The 16455-nt window shown below is 39.3% G+C and overlaps 1 protein-coding gene across 2 annotated transcripts in view; it reads right to left on the bottom strand.

Moving 5' to 3' along the window:
- LOC126398496 (E3 ubiquitin-protein ligase TRIM9) overlaps window positions 1-16455 on the bottom strand; it is a 74560-nt gene that overhangs the window by 37128 nt on the left and 20977 nt on the right. For both annotated transcript variants that reach the window (XM_050057901.1, XM_050057902.1), the window contains exons 2-3: window positions 6005-6100; window positions 3068-3190 (exon numbers count right to left, since the gene is read on the bottom strand). In XM_050057901.1, the coding sequence (XP_049913858.1) occupies window positions 3068-3190; window positions 6005-6100 (219 nt within the window). The remainder of the gene's footprint in view (window positions 1-3067; window positions 3191-6004; window positions 6101-16455) is intronic.

Here is a 16455-nt window from a genome sequence, read left to right as displayed (position 1 = left end):
TTTGGAACGCAGAGCTAGATGGTAAACAAACACGGCACCACACCGGTAAGGTAAGACAACACGTTTACATGTCGTTTTCTATATGTTCTCTGACATTTATCCTAACGATATGAGGTGGTCTTTGTGGAAAAAAAAAGCTTGTTTAGGGGACTAACTTTGCACTTGGAAATTGCCCGTTCAACAGGTGTGATGCTACTATGCGCCCCGGCTGTATCTAGGCTAATGGCTAACATGCTAACTATTATTTTTATGTCACTAGTGACTTGAAACAAATTTAGGACGATAGGAGACGGGTTGAAATAAACCGAAATTTCCCTTTAAGCATTTTAGCCAATGTTTGTCCATTTTCTTCCACGAATAGAAGCCTGTTAATTTTATCAGACAGAAACAATGTCCTGAATATTCATTTGTGTCAAAATGTTTATCATCCATCTACACGCTGCTATTCTTCTCTTGTTCCAGCTCCAGCACAGCCTCCAGCTCTTTGCCCTCTGGCTAAATCTCAATCCCCGGCCTGCAGATAATGACAACAGCTGTCCTCGGGGCTTCCGTCCAAACACCCCCCTCTCCTCCCCCGCCACCAGCCAGACGGTCAGTCGGTCGGTGGGCACGTTGAGGCTGGGCAGGCGTCCATGTGATACACTGCTACTTGGGAAAACCCCAGCAGTGGATTTACAGAGGAAAGTTTAAAAAAAAAGGGAGACTGAAACATATTTTTCTCATCAGCTTCTTACTTATGGACTACAAAAAGAAATGGTTATTTTATATGACTGTTTATTATTTGTCTGTTCTCTTCTCACTAATTTGAACTAGGCATTAATGTATTTATTGTCAGGTATATTTATGCACATATCAGAATTCAACAGCATATAATCAAAATCTGAATCTGATGACATTTGTTAGTTGTTTTGTGAGTTATTTATATTTAACAAAAAATGTTTATTCCTAACTTAATTGTTGCTTATTTAGTCATATCAATATTTAATGTTAAAGAGAAACACTTAATATTTCAAACCAAGTTTTCCAAAGCTTTACAAAACTGCTGTGTTTTTTTCTTTTTCATAATTCACCTTGTTAATTCCTATAACAGATTAACAGCCTTTTTTGACCTAAAGATATTTGGAAGTTTCACAGTTTTCTGACTCACGATCATGCTGTTCCTGATACACTGAGAACTACACGAAGAAGTGCTAGAACAGAGAGAGCAGGACATGGGTAGCCCACATAACTGCAGTTCTGGCTCATAGGAGCAGATAGACAGGTAGATAAAGCAGACAGACAGACCAAAAGACGAAATACTTAAAACCAAGTAACACCAAATTTGCTTCACATGGGAGAGGGAGGAAGGATGGAAAAAAGGAGGGAAGAAAGGAGAGTTCATTTCTATACTCGTCAGATAAGAAATGAGCTGATGAAGAGAGATGAGGTGTTTGCTGTATTGACAATGTGTCTTGTATATGTTGAAAGGTTTCCTGTAGAGTATCAGTTGGACACCATCAATAAATGTTACATGTTGCTGTTTATTGATGACTCTGTAATCTGCATAATCCAGTTGATGGAACCAGAGTTCATTCATATTCAACAGTATTTTATTATCACAGGTATCAGAAGAATTATCATAAATTCAGCTTATTAACAGGTTGGGGTGGGAATGCAGCCACACAGTCTGACGTTTGTATTCCTTTGTGAACAACTCAAGTTGCAGTTACAGTTTACATCCATGTGTGTCCAGACTCATATGTAGAAATGACAGTTGACAGGTAGGGATGTTGCTGCAAAGAAGCTACATATTCTATACAATCAGCACAATTTCAAGATGGACACCCAAGGTTAGTGTCACCCAGTATTTGACCAAATGTCTCCCCTTCTGTTCCCAAGATATAACATTGAATAATGGCCAGAAAAGTGTTTTTGCAGAACATTATGATGTCACAGTGAAGTTGACCTTTGACCTTTTGGATATAAAATGTCATCACTTCATCATGTTATCCTAGTAGACATTTGTGTGAAATTTTGTCATAATTAGAATATGAATTCTTGAGTTATGGCCAGAAACATGTTTTGTGAGGTCACAGTGACCTTGACCTTTGGCCACTAAATTCTGATCAGTTTATCCTTGAGTCCAAGTGGACAACTTTGCCAACTTTAAGTAAATTACATCAAAGCCTTCTTGAAATATCACACTCACAAGAATGAGATGGATGCAAGGTCACACTGACTTTGACCTTTGACCCGCAAATTTCAATCAGTCTTCAGTCATTGTTGAGTCTAAACAAAAATTGTGACAAATTTGAAGAAATCCTCTTAAGGTTTTCTTGAGATATTTGAGTTATCACCCTCACTGCAATTAGACAGACTGGGTCAGAGTGACTTTGACCATTGACACTTTGACCGCTAAAATCTAATCAGTTCATTGTTGAATCCAAAAGGACGTTTGTGCCAAGTTTGAAGAAACTCTCTTGGGGCCTTGAGATATCACATTCGCGAGAATAAGATGGACAGAAGGTCACAGTGACTTTGACCTTTGACCACCAAATTCTACTCAGTTCATCGTTAAGTCCAGGTAGACGTTTGATCCAAATTTGAAGATATCATGTTCATGAGAATGAGACGGACACAAGGTCATACTGACCTTTGACCACCAAATTCTAATCAGTCTCCAATCATCAATGAGTCCAAGTGAGCATATGTGACACATTTGAAGAAATTCCCTCAAGGTTTTTGAGATATTTGAGATATCGCCTTCACTGCAATTAGACAGACCGAGTCAGAGTGACCTTGACTGTTGACACTTTGACCACTAAAATCTAATCAAATCGACGTTTGTGCCAAATTTGAGGAAATTCCCTCAAGGCCTTGAGATATCACATTCGCGAGAATAAGATGGACGGAAGGTGACAGTGACCTTGACCTTTGACCACCAAATTCTACTCAGTTCATCGTTAAGTCCAGGTAGGCGTTCTTAAGATATTGCATTCACTAGAATCAGACCAACACAAACAACCCGAAAACATAATTTCTCCAGCCAGCACGGAGACATAAAAACCAAACAATGAATCAGTCCTACCTTTAGCTTGTACTCCTTCTCCTTGGTGACTTTGGTGAGCAGTTTGGCTTTCTGTCTAGTGAGCGCCTCGATCAGCGAGTCACACTGGGCCACGAGGCAAGCTTCAAACTCCACGCCATTCTCCTGAAGCAGCACGCACAAACACACAATTAGAGGAGGCAAAAATAACAGTACTTTCAGGCATTCAAAAGTCACTCTCATTACGGGCTTTCAGTCAGAAACAATCAGTAAATCAACACTGTGACTAAAATAGATCTGTTGGTGTATTTTGCTTCATTTAGCAGCACAGCGCTGCTCTGTGTTTGTTACTGATATGTTAATTTACCACCCAGATCTTGTTCTATTTTTGTTTCCATCACACAAACCATAATTAACAGTGTTAATTATCTTAATAGACTGCGTACAAAAAACAAGTGTGTTTGCCATCTGTTTGTGTAATTGCCACCATTTTCCCTCAGGACACACATCCATATTATACATCATAAAAATACAGCATACATGGCCAAATGTATGTGGACGCCCAAATTATAGCACCATGGGCATCAAAATGATTTGTTGCTATAAAAGCTTCAGCTCGTCTGCAAGGGCTGTCCACAAGCTTTTACAACCTGGCTGCAAAGATCTGGTCCCATTTAGCCAGAGGAGGTTAACTGCTGCTTAATTTTAGTAGTTTGTCATCTATGTTAAAGAATCTGGGCTTTTAGCTGTGATGGATTTTCTGGAACATGCATCAGAATTCAAAGAGGAACTAATTATGCCCATTTTCAAAGTTCAGTTTTATTCCAATGGTTTAAAATAGTCCAAAAATATGAGCAAACATGAACAACTCTCTCTAAAATCCAAAATTTGAGCACTATAACTCAAATTTGTGCCAGGTGAATGTTTTGAGTATATGGGAACATTTTTTGTTTCAGAGCCGAGAACACTTCACTAGAATAAAGCTTATTTGGGTATTTAAAAAAGAAAACAAACATTCTGTGGGTCCACAAAAAAACTGTCTCCCATTCATTGTCTATAGAGCAGCTCCTGACTTGACTGCCTATGGCATCACAAGCTTGAGACTTACTTCTCTGGTTTCTGGCTTTTTAGAGAGGGTAGCTCATGTTCACAAAAATTAATTAAATTTCCCCCAAAATATTAATTAAATTTCTAGCCCATGGGAGTAACATACTGGAATTCTTAAAGCCCCCCTCCAGTGTATTTTCACATATTAGGTCATTTCATTTTTTTGACAATGTTAACCAGCCGCGCTGCTCGCCAAATATTTTTTGATAAATAACCTAATTTTGTGCTCAAAGATAAAAAAAAATAGGGTTGTTGCTAAAACAGGAAGATGATGTATGAGTATAATAATATCTGCAAGTCATATGTCATCTTTCAAGCTAACCCTAACCCCTAACCCCTAACCCACTGTAATAAATATCATACACATCGTTATAAGCTAGCTGGTCAACTTATCTTGTATTTTATCATGAATGTAGCATCACAGCCTTAGTAATATCTCTGTGTAGTTGCTCTCCACTTTAGTTTGGTGTGCTGTTCATTTCTATAATGGCATTTGTAACCCTCAGCACAGTGAATCACACCAAATCCCACTAGCAAATATCATCATTTTAATGCCAGAAGGAACCCAAATCTTAACCACAGTAGTGTAAGATCAGAAAACACAGCGTAGCTCTGCGTGCAGTAGCTACAGTAGCTGGCAGTTAATGCAAGAAGGATCCACAGGGGCATTTTTATCTCCGCATAGAGTCCACATAATGAGGAGATGAGGTCTTAGATAGTAGTGATTTCCAATCACGCTTCCTCCGCTGTGGGACACAGTTCAGATCTATAAGAGGATGAGTGCTGGAAATCTTTATTCCTCACTCCCACACTTTTCTTTCTCTTTATCCACCCATCTCTCCCCATGATGCTCTCTGGCTCTCAGACAGAGCAAAGTAGTGCTAAGAGTTTTTTTTTTTTTTAATGCAATCCTCTTCATTTTGCAATAAGACTCTTAATGCCTGTTCACATTGCTGCGGTTGACAAGATATGACAGTGCAGACAGTGTGTGTGTGTGTGTGTGTGTGTGTGTGTGTGTGTGTGTAGAAGTGTGTATGTGACTGGCAGATGCTGCGGGAGAGATCAGCAGCACAGCACTGCTCTCTACAGACACACACACACAAATATATACACACACTGCACACATTTGGCTGGTGTGGGTTGTTTTAGTTTGGTGATCCAGTGGATTTACCCTCCTGCTGCACAGTGTGAGGAGTCCAAATGTGTCTCTGTGACTGATTTATTTGGAGCTTATTACCCATTACCAGCAGGTTCCCCAAAGCAAATATGTATTTAGTCTAGAAAAACATCAGTCCTGATGTAAATTATGTAAAGACCTCTACATGTGGAGGTAATTGATCAGACATGGATATCGGTTCTGCTAAAATCTTGCACAGCCAGACCTTCATGGACGTCCTGAGGCTGTGAGACAACCACTTTCAGAAATGGCGCCTGGGTAAAATCAAGAGGTGTGTCCCAGTTCCACCTGAGTATACTTCATTTTGTCATATCTAATGTGTATTTAAGTAACAGCCTGCTAATTTATTTGGTGCGTCAGTATCTTCAGACCACCATAAGCCAAAACAAAGACAAACCAGAGTTCTGCCAAAGTGAGATTATCTGCAGGGTTATGATAGACCACTCCCCTCACTTTTGTTTTATAGCTGCATTAAATTCTGAGCTACCGAGACCAATGTCAGTGAAGAAACTCCTCCCAGTACACAAAGGATTTGTCACTGATGATGCGATGATGAAAACATTTCATTCTATCAAACTAAAAGCTTTCTTGACATCACATGACATATTCTATTCTACAGCTGTATAGATAGGCAGAAGTGGGATAAAGAAATGTATAGAGTGTACTTGCACAGGTGTTAAATACAGTGGTGTTACCTGTATCTGCTGAAGCATGTTCTTGAGTTGAACCAGGAACTCCTTGGCATCTTTAGCTTTGTCGGAGACGCCATTCAGGGCCTGGGAGATCTGGCACTGCAGAGACACAAACAAAGAAATATACACAAGGATTAAAATACATAAAAAAGTGGGGTAACACTGTATTTGGATCGTCTGCCTACAGAGATTCAGCACTTTAGATTCAAGTCAAGCAGTTGTGGGAGGTTTTGTTTTGTCAGTCAGTGTAAAGTGTACTTCTGGGATGTGCTGCAGAGTGGGCGCCCTTCGCTTTTACATTGCTCTCAGGTACAGGCAGCTGCAGACCTTGACCAAAGGTGAATTTGAGTAAGATCAACACAGCTGTCCACAGGAAGTGAGGCTTTGCCCAGTTAGGCTCCAAGGTAACGTTATCTTCCACCTTCTGCTTAGAACTGGTTAAAACTACAGCTCACAGCAACTTAATACAACGCAGTCTCTATTTTTTGTTTGATATCTTGTGTAAAAAAATGTTGGCGCACATTTCTGATCTGTCATTAGCGTAGTTAGCATTAGCTCAGAGGGCTAACTTGGCTTGTTTTCTGTATTATGTGATTGTGATATTTGTAACATTTCAACAGCCTATGAGCTGAGTTTCAACAATTCAGCTGTTTTACTTTTGTCTGTATCTATGTTATATGTTGTATGTTTATCTATATATGTGACAATTCACGACATATTCTCAGAATAATTTCATTCTGTTTAATCTCAGCTAATAAGCTGTTGAAATGTTACAAATGCAAAGACTATCTGTGGTAGGGTTGCAGGGATAAACCGGATTCAAGGTATACCGTGATATAAAAGTTGATGGTTATCATACCGTGTACATTTGCTTATCTACAATATTGAGGGGGAAAAATGAAACTGGGCGTTTTATTTCCTCTCTTTATTTAAGTTATTTTCAAAGGGGAGACTTTTTATGCATACTTCCATGAACAAAATGGTTTTAAGTTTCAGTTACAATAATAAAATGTTTATTCAACAAACAGTAACCCTTTAGTTTTATTCCTTTAAGGGTCATTCTGACAAACAATAATATAAATTCTGTAATACCGTGATACCACAAAACCGCAATATTTTCCGAGATGGTTATCGTACTGTGAAAATTTCGTACCTTTGCAATCCAAGTAGATGGGCTATCCAAATAAAGTGTTAGCAAAAGGGGTGACCTGAGTCATATTGAATACTATGGTAAGTATTATTATTATTTACTTTTTAATAACTAATAAAAGAAAAATATACATTTTATGTCCGATCAAGTTCTCACAAACAATGAAATCAACCAGATGATTCACCATGACGCAACTTTAAAAGCTTCATTTAGTAAAGACAAATTTGTTTAGACATGGCACTAGTGCCTCGAGTTCTATTTATTTGTAGACTGACATTAGCTGACCTGTAGAGAAGAAAAGGAAACGATATGAAGTCAGAATGCTGAAGAAAGTAAAGCATGCCTACTTGCTGTTACTTACTGCTGACATCACCTCCAAACAACTTAATCTATACACCAGATATGACTGTAACACTGTATGGATAAGGCTGAATCAAGGCTCCTCTCCTTGTAGTGCAAACTGTGCAACCAGTACACCCAGTTACCATCAAGGCTTTGAGGCTTTTCCTTAGACGCCTGTTATGTAATCATTTAACCCAACAGACCATTCCCCCTGAATGCTCAGATTATGTCTGATCCTAGCCCACGGCAAAATCAATGGGACCCCCTCTCACAGGCCGACACTCTGCATTGTTTTAATAATAGGGATAACATTTTTAATCTAGATTAGATTATGATCCAGATTAGAGCCTAGAAAATCCACGATGAGTTTGAAAACACTGTCACTTGTTACTCTTTCTGTACAGCAACACTTCAAAACCGAAAACTAATAAAGCAGAACTGAACAAACCAGCAAGAATGAAAAAAAATAAACCCTGTATATTAGGTTTTCCTGATGCATTGATGTAAATTAAGAGGCGGCAAAATCATCATAAAGAGCAAAAAATTCATAACATTTACACCAAAGCCTCATTTATCACAAAAAGCCTTAAAATCAAAAATGTTACAATTTGCAAAAAAAATTTCACTCCAACATAAACTATATATATTATTTGAAATATAAGCCAAACATTTAGTCAGCAAGTGCTTTAATCTGAATACTGAGACTAATGCATCTGACACTCTTTAATTCTCACCAAATTGTCTCTATTTACTGTCCCAAATGCAGCACTTCCCCCAATTTTCTACCTAATTTCCATAAAATAGCCAAAGGGAATGTATATTTACAATGTAGAATATTCTCTATATCACTATCAACAGCTGTTTATTCTGTTAAGATAATTTGCATGTTGAAAGATGAGCAGCGGTACAGAAAAAAAGCAGTGAACAAGCAGCTAATGTTCAGCGTATCTTGGTCCTGCAGCTACTAGCGCAGATAAAATACTGGTGGCAGTAGCTGAGCAAACTATAAACATGAGTTAATTAATATGTTTAACCTCTGTGGTCCCTCTCTGCGTATTTAAAAGACCTCATTTTAAAAGTCTTTCAAGTCGGGTAAAAATAAAATTAAAATTATTTGATAAAAATAAATCATGCAACCTTGCTCGGACTGTGTGTGTGTGTGTGTGTGTGTGTGTGCGCGTGTGTGTGCATCAGTCACTGGTAAATAAGAAAAGACAGGACAAAGGAAGCGCACACTCGGTTACACACATGCCAAGCTGTGATGAATCTGCTCCACTGTCGCCACACCCACATTTCCCACCTGCTCCTCTTTCTCTGAACACACACACACACACACACACACACAAACTGAGCCAGAAAGCGACATGAAATGGGCAGAACTCCCTTTTTGTTGGTAAAAATCATGCAGTCAGTAACAGCTGTATTTGCTATATGCAGAAAAGTGTGATCAATATGCCAGTTCTCTACGAATGTTCTAGATTTGAAACTCATGTGACTTTTAAAAGGATCAGCCACATGCATCACATCAGAGAGACCAACATCCAGTACTTTGTCTTAAATCTGCAATTAAGTGCTGAAAATAAAGGATAAAAAAAGATTCTGTCAACACTTCATAATTATTAATGAACACTTGAGTGGTACTCAGTAAATTAAGAAGTCATTAGATGTCAGACACTCCTTTCACTGTTAAGTAGGAATCGAAATAATATCAATTTCTATCTATTTCATGTGCTTTGTATGTACAGTTATTTGGTAATTGTTTTTAAATACTTAGACTTTAATTATCTTAAAAGCAGCTCAGTTGCCAAAAGAAAATGTTGGCATTATGTGTCTCTGCAAACCATTAATATGTTACATTCGCACGTTTCATACATGTCAAATCAACGTCTCAAAAGTGGCATAATACAAGAGCTGACTTTGTCATCAGGAGTTGGAGGGGATGTTCGATGGCGTATCACCCAGACAGGACGCCTGCCAAGCTGCAAACAACTGCTGACCACTGTTTGAGACCAACAAACAACAAAGCCGGCTGTGTTGTAGAGAGTCATTGTTGTGTTTTCATCGACTTTTAAAGCCCAGCTCAGACAAAGGATTCACGTCAAGACGAGCTGAAAAAACAACTACTTGCATTGTGCTGTTCGGCAACATTGTAAAAACCTTTTGGTTCACATTAATGCAACTAGATGAGATGGTGTATCATCTCTATGCAACAACTCTGTACTTCTGTTCTGATTGCAGTTTTTCAGGCTCATTTTGTGGCTGAATATGATTTGTAGCTTCTTAAAATACGAATGAGGGTAGTGATAGTGAGATAGTGGCTACAGTTGCATTTGTAGGATGAAATGGTGAAGAAACAGGTGACAGGCTTTATGTTCTAAAACCAGCCACTGATTTGACCAGCTGAGTTGCAGGCGACACCATCAGCTGGCTTGAGGTTAAGCTCAGACTGGCCAGTTCAAACCGCTGTAACTTTTCTCTTCAATGTTCTAAAACGGCTTCATCTCATCGCCAATCTTTGGTCTGAACTGTGCTTTAGGCTCCAATTGTGGGTGTTTTGTAGTGACCTGTCGGCAAGGATAGTGCTGTTGTTTTCTTTTTCTGAGACATCGCTGCTTTTCCTGCCAAAATTGTGACCCCCAAACAGAGTATTTTAAGCCAAAGCATGATCTTTTCCAAACCATAACCAAGTGGTTTTTGTGCCAAAACCTAATGTCACAGGCCACGCTGCCTGTGTGAGCAGCACATGACAACTACCTCGTGGAACTGCTGCGGCTCGCACACGTGCAATATTTGCACAAACAATGCTTCCTGCAGCTATAACTACAGTTTTTCCACCGCCGTGTAAGCCACTGCATTGTCAGCAGCATGGTCCTGCAAATTTTTCATAATAAAAAGCTCTGTGTTAACAAATGAAGGGGTTCTGTGTGCAGAAACATTGTGGAAATATAGCATATCTGCAGTTTGCAGAAACATTAAATGTTAACCTTTTTTTCTGCTAATTGGGTTGTAACATCTCAATAAAACAAAACCTGAATTAATGGTCAATTAACCTTGTATTAGTGTCAATCATTACACATTATTTCCCCTTTAGTATTCCTTTAGTTATGTCTGAAAGTAAATCTCCTACCACACACATACAATGCCCTGCATAATCCCCTCTCCACATCTCCACAATAACCACTCCACCCCCACACCACACCACACACAAACACGCTGATCTTATCCCTGTCCATCCCTCTTGTATGCACGTGCTGTCCGGAGCCAGGAGGAGGGACGTGTGGAGGTCATGGTTCATGAATCAACCCAACCCTTTCTGTGGAGCTCCTCGCTGCTCCTCACCAAGAGGCCATCTGGCCCAGCAAGCTGTCTGGTCTGTATGTGTGTGTGTGTGTATGTGTGTGTTTGCATGCCAAGATGCTAACAAGGGGATGACGGATGTGCCATACGCGGGCCGTCCTGGCACATCCCCTCCTCTCTTGTTTGTTCTGTCTGGTCCTACATTCATTTCACTGCTGCGCTAATCATCAGGTCAAAGTTCTGAGCTATGCATCCGCCCACCTGCCTGACTGCCTGTCCGCTCCTTCATTTACTATAGTGGACCGCTTTTATTCATTCATTGATTTCTTAACCAATTAGTTCCTTTTCAGAGGGGTGGGGAGCTGGAGTCTATCCCAGCATGCATTGTAGGCAGGCAATGAGGGGATTTGTCAGAGTAGCCATTGTTTTTCTCTGTTCTGTATCCAACAAGGTAAAGTCTCAATGGCACTGAAGTCTATTTTCCAAGAGAGAGGTGGACAAAAAGGCAGCAATAAACACTATTAAAACAACAAACACATTGCAAACAATAGAAACAGAACACAGCAGTTGTCACACACCACAAAAGCACAGAGATAAATCCCAGTTAAGCTGCATACACAAGTACAACTCTATCTCCTAGAAATGACGTTATTACTAATTTGCATTAGCAGATTTGTTAATAAGGAACTATAACAACATCTGGAATACAAATTTTTGTATGCCGCCCATGAACTCAAATGAACTGACACACCTGATTTACGTAATCAACATTTAACAGAAACCACTAACCACTTACTAACCTTCACCAAAGTGCCTTCATTACCTAAACCTAACCACAGACAGGAGTCTGGATGTGAACACCAATCCCACAGTCCTGCACTTTGTTGCTGACCATGCACCTTAACTCCCTCCTATGACTTCTGGGCAGTCACTCATACAAAACTAAAATTGCCTGCAAACATAATCAATGCAGTAATTACATTTTGTAAAACAATATAATACAAGATAGTACCATGTAAATGCAGTGTCTAGGAGAGAGGGTTGCATGTTGGAACAGGGTATCCATTTATCTCAATATGTCTACAGCCACCACCGAGACACCCAAATGTATGCCTTATAGGAAATACAATTAACCTGTCTAGAACAGCAAGCAGCTTTTAACTGTGGTGCGACACAACTAAACAGTGAGCCACATGTTCTTATGAATTCACTCATGCTGCAGTAGTATTTGTCTACATACTGGAATTTCAAACATGTCACATATTCTGGTGCTGAATATGACAGTTACCTTCTGCTTCACACTCAACATTTGCTGCATTGTGCTTTTCTTATCTAGTACACCCCGGCTGTTCTCATGTACTGTCTTCCTTCAGACAGTAAAGCACTAAAATTCATATATGTTCCACATAATCATGAGCCAGTAATATGTGTATAACCTATGTATTGGAGAAGGCTGCAATCATGTAACCAATACGCCCATGGGAGTAAAGATGGAAGCATTCCCATAAGGACAAGCGTTGGGTTGGCAGATGGTTCACAAAGCACATGAATCAAACCAGGAGAGTTTCCCCAAGGAATTTCGGAGACCGCTGTTCAGAACAAAGTGTGAACTTTGATTGAACTTCGATTCATTTCACAGTTCATCGTCACCATGTTTCTTTTCCTCACAGTAACTTTACTTGCCTAAACCTAACCTCCGTAAATTAACGGTAAGTATGTTACTTAACGTTAACACCATTTTGGGGAGCTAATTCCTAGGATATCACACTGACTGTTGTGCGTGCTTTTTTGTAGGATACCATACGAACCATTGTGTGCGGATACGTTGCTATACCAAGCTAGTTAGTACACAACGTATATGATATCCTACAAAACCTGCAGGCACAATAGTTTGTATGCGATCCTACGAAATAGCGTAACGTTACATCCTTAAGGTACAGTTACGTAATTAACAAAACATTATAGAGGGTAGGTTTAGGCAAGTTAATGTGGCTAGGTATAGGAAAAGAAAAATGGCAAGGACATACCTTACACTGACTTAAAGTTCACACGGTTCCGAACATGCGACTCCAGGGGAAGGTCCCAAGGGTAAATCCAGGTTTTTATGACCCATGCACCACCCCAACCTGCCTCCTTACAAGACTGCATGGGACTGCTTCCTTGTTTACTCCCATCAGCGCATTTGTCACGTGATTGCAGCCTTTAAAAATATGATATGTACGAATTAAGGCGCATTACTTTTCGTAGGAAAACATACAATCAGTTTGCGAGAACAGCCTGATACTATAATATGCTATACTATCGCCATCTGCTGCTCTAGATTTTTGTCAAGAAAATTTGACCTACAATTAGGTAACCTACTTAACATACAGCTGAATATAACCACTCAACAATGTCCTGCCCAAACGTGTCTTCACCAAGACACCAAGCTGTAATTAAGCAGCTGTTTAAATAGATCACAATAATGACCACGATGCTGTAAGACATTGTCAGACTGAAGCTTTTTATTTGGTTATTTGTTGACTCTAAAGAGGCCAAGTCTCCATCATCACACAGTTGTTTTATTTGCAGTAAAATATATTTGAAACTGTTCCTCAATGACTGTTTCCTTGACCCATAAAGCAATGCTGTTAAATCACTCTGTTAATCTACTAATCTTTTTTTGGTTAGCGCAGATTAGGGGGTCACTGAGAAAAATTCTACATAACTTGTTTTGGATTGCATGTTGTTTACTTTTATTGAAAAAATAACATTGTCAGCTAATTTCTTCTATATGCTCCCTAATAAGAATAAAACCTTTTCTAACATCAAAATTCAGAGGTTTTAAGATACCACTTTATGAGACACCTCTTCATACCAGGCCTGAATTCACTGTTGTCACAATATCTGGATCTAAATTTGGCTACAGTCAGGATGCGTCAACCTACAGTAGACCCCAGAAAAACTGTGTGTAACAGTGTTGAAATGTGACAAGTCTGCCCTGCAGGAAGTGAGCCTCTGAAGAGATTTGGAACAAAGCAGAAACACAGAAACATGAGAAAATCATGCAGTGGAGAAGGAAATTGAAAGTGAAAAACAACAAGAGATGATAAGACGGAGGATTCACTTCAGGGATTGATGCACCTGCAGAACAGAAATGTACATTTAGAAAACCAATTTCTCCCCTCCTTTGTTTCTTTTGTTCTCCTCTCCTTGACCTTTTTTCGTCTTTTATTACTCCTCCAACGAGAATGTCATTTTTCTTTTTTCCCACTGTCAGCACCCTTCAGCACTCCTCTCAGAGACAAGTGCTATTATCTCATTATCTTATTATAGGAGCGATGGAGGACCATTTATTCAGTCTGTGACATTCAGAGAGACCAGTGACATTCGTGGAGGCACAGCTGTGCTGCTTCACTGATATGTTTCAGCTCAACAAATAGCAGGATGCAGGGGAGGAGGCAGTAAAACTGATTCAGGAGGGGAACTGCTTATAGCGATAAAAAGGCAACTAACTGGAGAGCAGGAAGAGCGTTTCAACTTCCAGAGAGTGTGACTGTTGAATCTGTCGGTGTAGATGCCCCTTCACAAACAGAGTCAGTGTAGAAGTATGGAATTATTGCTATTATTGTTAAATAGCGACAATAGCTGTAAGTAGCTTTGATGTTTAGTGGAAAGGATGATGATGATGATCACATTAGCCTTCAAACCAACCAAAATGACTGCACTCAGCAGCAAGAAAAGATGGGATGTTACGGGTCTAAAGAGGGTAATAAATCAAAAATTCAGCAGAGTAATCGCTGACTGTAAACAGTCTAAGAGAGCAATGCTGCGGTTTGTAGTCTGGTAATGCACACTGTATCACACCACTGCAATAACAACTGTCTTCCTGCATCTCAAAATTGGGTTCTGGCAACCAAAACTCTTGGATGCCTGTCTCGTCCTTCAAATCACTGTTGGCTTCATGAGCATTTGTCCAAGAGGACAATCTCTCCCTAACCTAAAGTCTTTTGAGTGCCTTAACATAACCATAGAAATGCTAATCAAGTTTTAGTTGCTACAAGAAACTAGTGTAGGGAAAACAAACAAAATACACTCTTAGGAAACATTTTGCAGTTATGTTCAGTGCATGTTGCAGCTTTATAGATTTGTTCATTAAAGGTCTAGTGTGTAGGATTTAGTGGTATCTTGTGATGCATAATGCAGACTGCAAGCAAAATAAAACTTCCCCCATGTGTCGGGTGTCTAGAACAGGGATACACAACTCATTTTGCCCAGACGGCCATTTTTGCATCATGACAGGAGACCAGGGGCCAATTAATGAACAAACATTAATAATGTTTACCAGTATGTAATAAATGAATTGCCTGTTCTAAACCTTAATGTTTGCTGTCCTCACTCATCTTTGCCATGAGGCAAAACCAGTCACAGCAGCCCAGTGAAGGTGCGCCTCTAGGATTTGAGGAAATTCAGGGCTTAGCCCAGACGTCTGTCGGATGGTGGGGGAAGCCTCCCCTGGCACTTTTCTTGCACTCTGGCTCCTTAACCACATTTAAAGTACAAAAAAATCCTCAGTGTGAAACAATATATTTTAATTGTGAATTAGAAAATGGTCTGTGGGCCACCTGGCATACTATTGGGGACCAAATCTGGCCCACGGGCCGCAAGTTAAGTGTCACTGGTCTAGAAAAACTACAGTGGCTGATGTTAAATTACAAATGACCCTCTCTAAAGCCAGTGTTTGGTTTGTCCATTCTGGGCTACTGTTTAAACAACATGGCAAATTCAGTGAAGGAGGACCCACTGTGTATGTAGATATAAACAGCTTATTCCAAGGTAACGAAAACAGAACGATTTTTAGTTTTAGGTGATTATACACTAACAAAAACATAGTAATAAATAATATATTCAATGTCTGCCAATATATCCTACTAAATTTAGGTATGCTGTGTTGAATGATGTCCTGTCTTTCGCTGGGGCAAATTCCTTACAACATTTGTTATCACTACTGTAACCCTAATCTTCACTACGTCGATTTAAAAGAAAGGAATCCCAGCAGCATTACATTACTGTTGCTAAGGAGTACTATATATAAACTTAATTCTTAGGTGACATAGATGAGAATAGTGACTTCTCATTTCTAAACATACTACCTCACTGTTTATTTGGCGACTGTAATTTGTGGGTCGATAATGAAAAAAACAATTACCTCTGATGTGCAAGCCTAGCAAAGCCTCAAACAAAACAAGAAACATGAATATTTAATTGAAATGAATGAGATACAGAACAAATCTTTGCCGTGGTTGTTTCTGCTGTGACCACACTTTAAGAAGCAGTTGAATGTCTGCGACAAATGAAAACCTTGTATAATGAATCACACAGGAAAAGGTAATATTTAAGTCATCTTATACAAATGGAATAAAAAAGAATTCATTTCTTCATTTCTTTTTTATGAGTCTGATGCATTGTTCACATGATCACATGTGGAAAAAATGCATTTATGAGGAAATAATTTATGAGGGTTTTTTTTGCCATTTTATGAGTCCCGCTGTTGTGAACACCCAAGAAGGCACTTAAAAGCTGCACGCAAAACAATTATATTTCACTTATGAATGTGACTATTTATTTTGTATATTGGAGGAACACTTTTATTAGATGTTACCAGACTGGTGATTGATCACTAGTA

The sequence above is a fragment of the Epinephelus moara genome, chromosome 12, assembly GCF_006386435.1.
Source record: "Epinephelus moara isolate mb chromosome 12, YSFRI_EMoa_1.0, whole genome shotgun sequence".
In the NCBI taxonomy this organism is placed as follows: domain Eukaryota; kingdom Metazoa; phylum Chordata; class Actinopteri; order Perciformes; family Serranidae; genus Epinephelus; species Epinephelus moara.
Note: the sequence above shows the minus strand (reverse complement) of the source record. Positions and strands in the feature narration are given on the sequence as shown.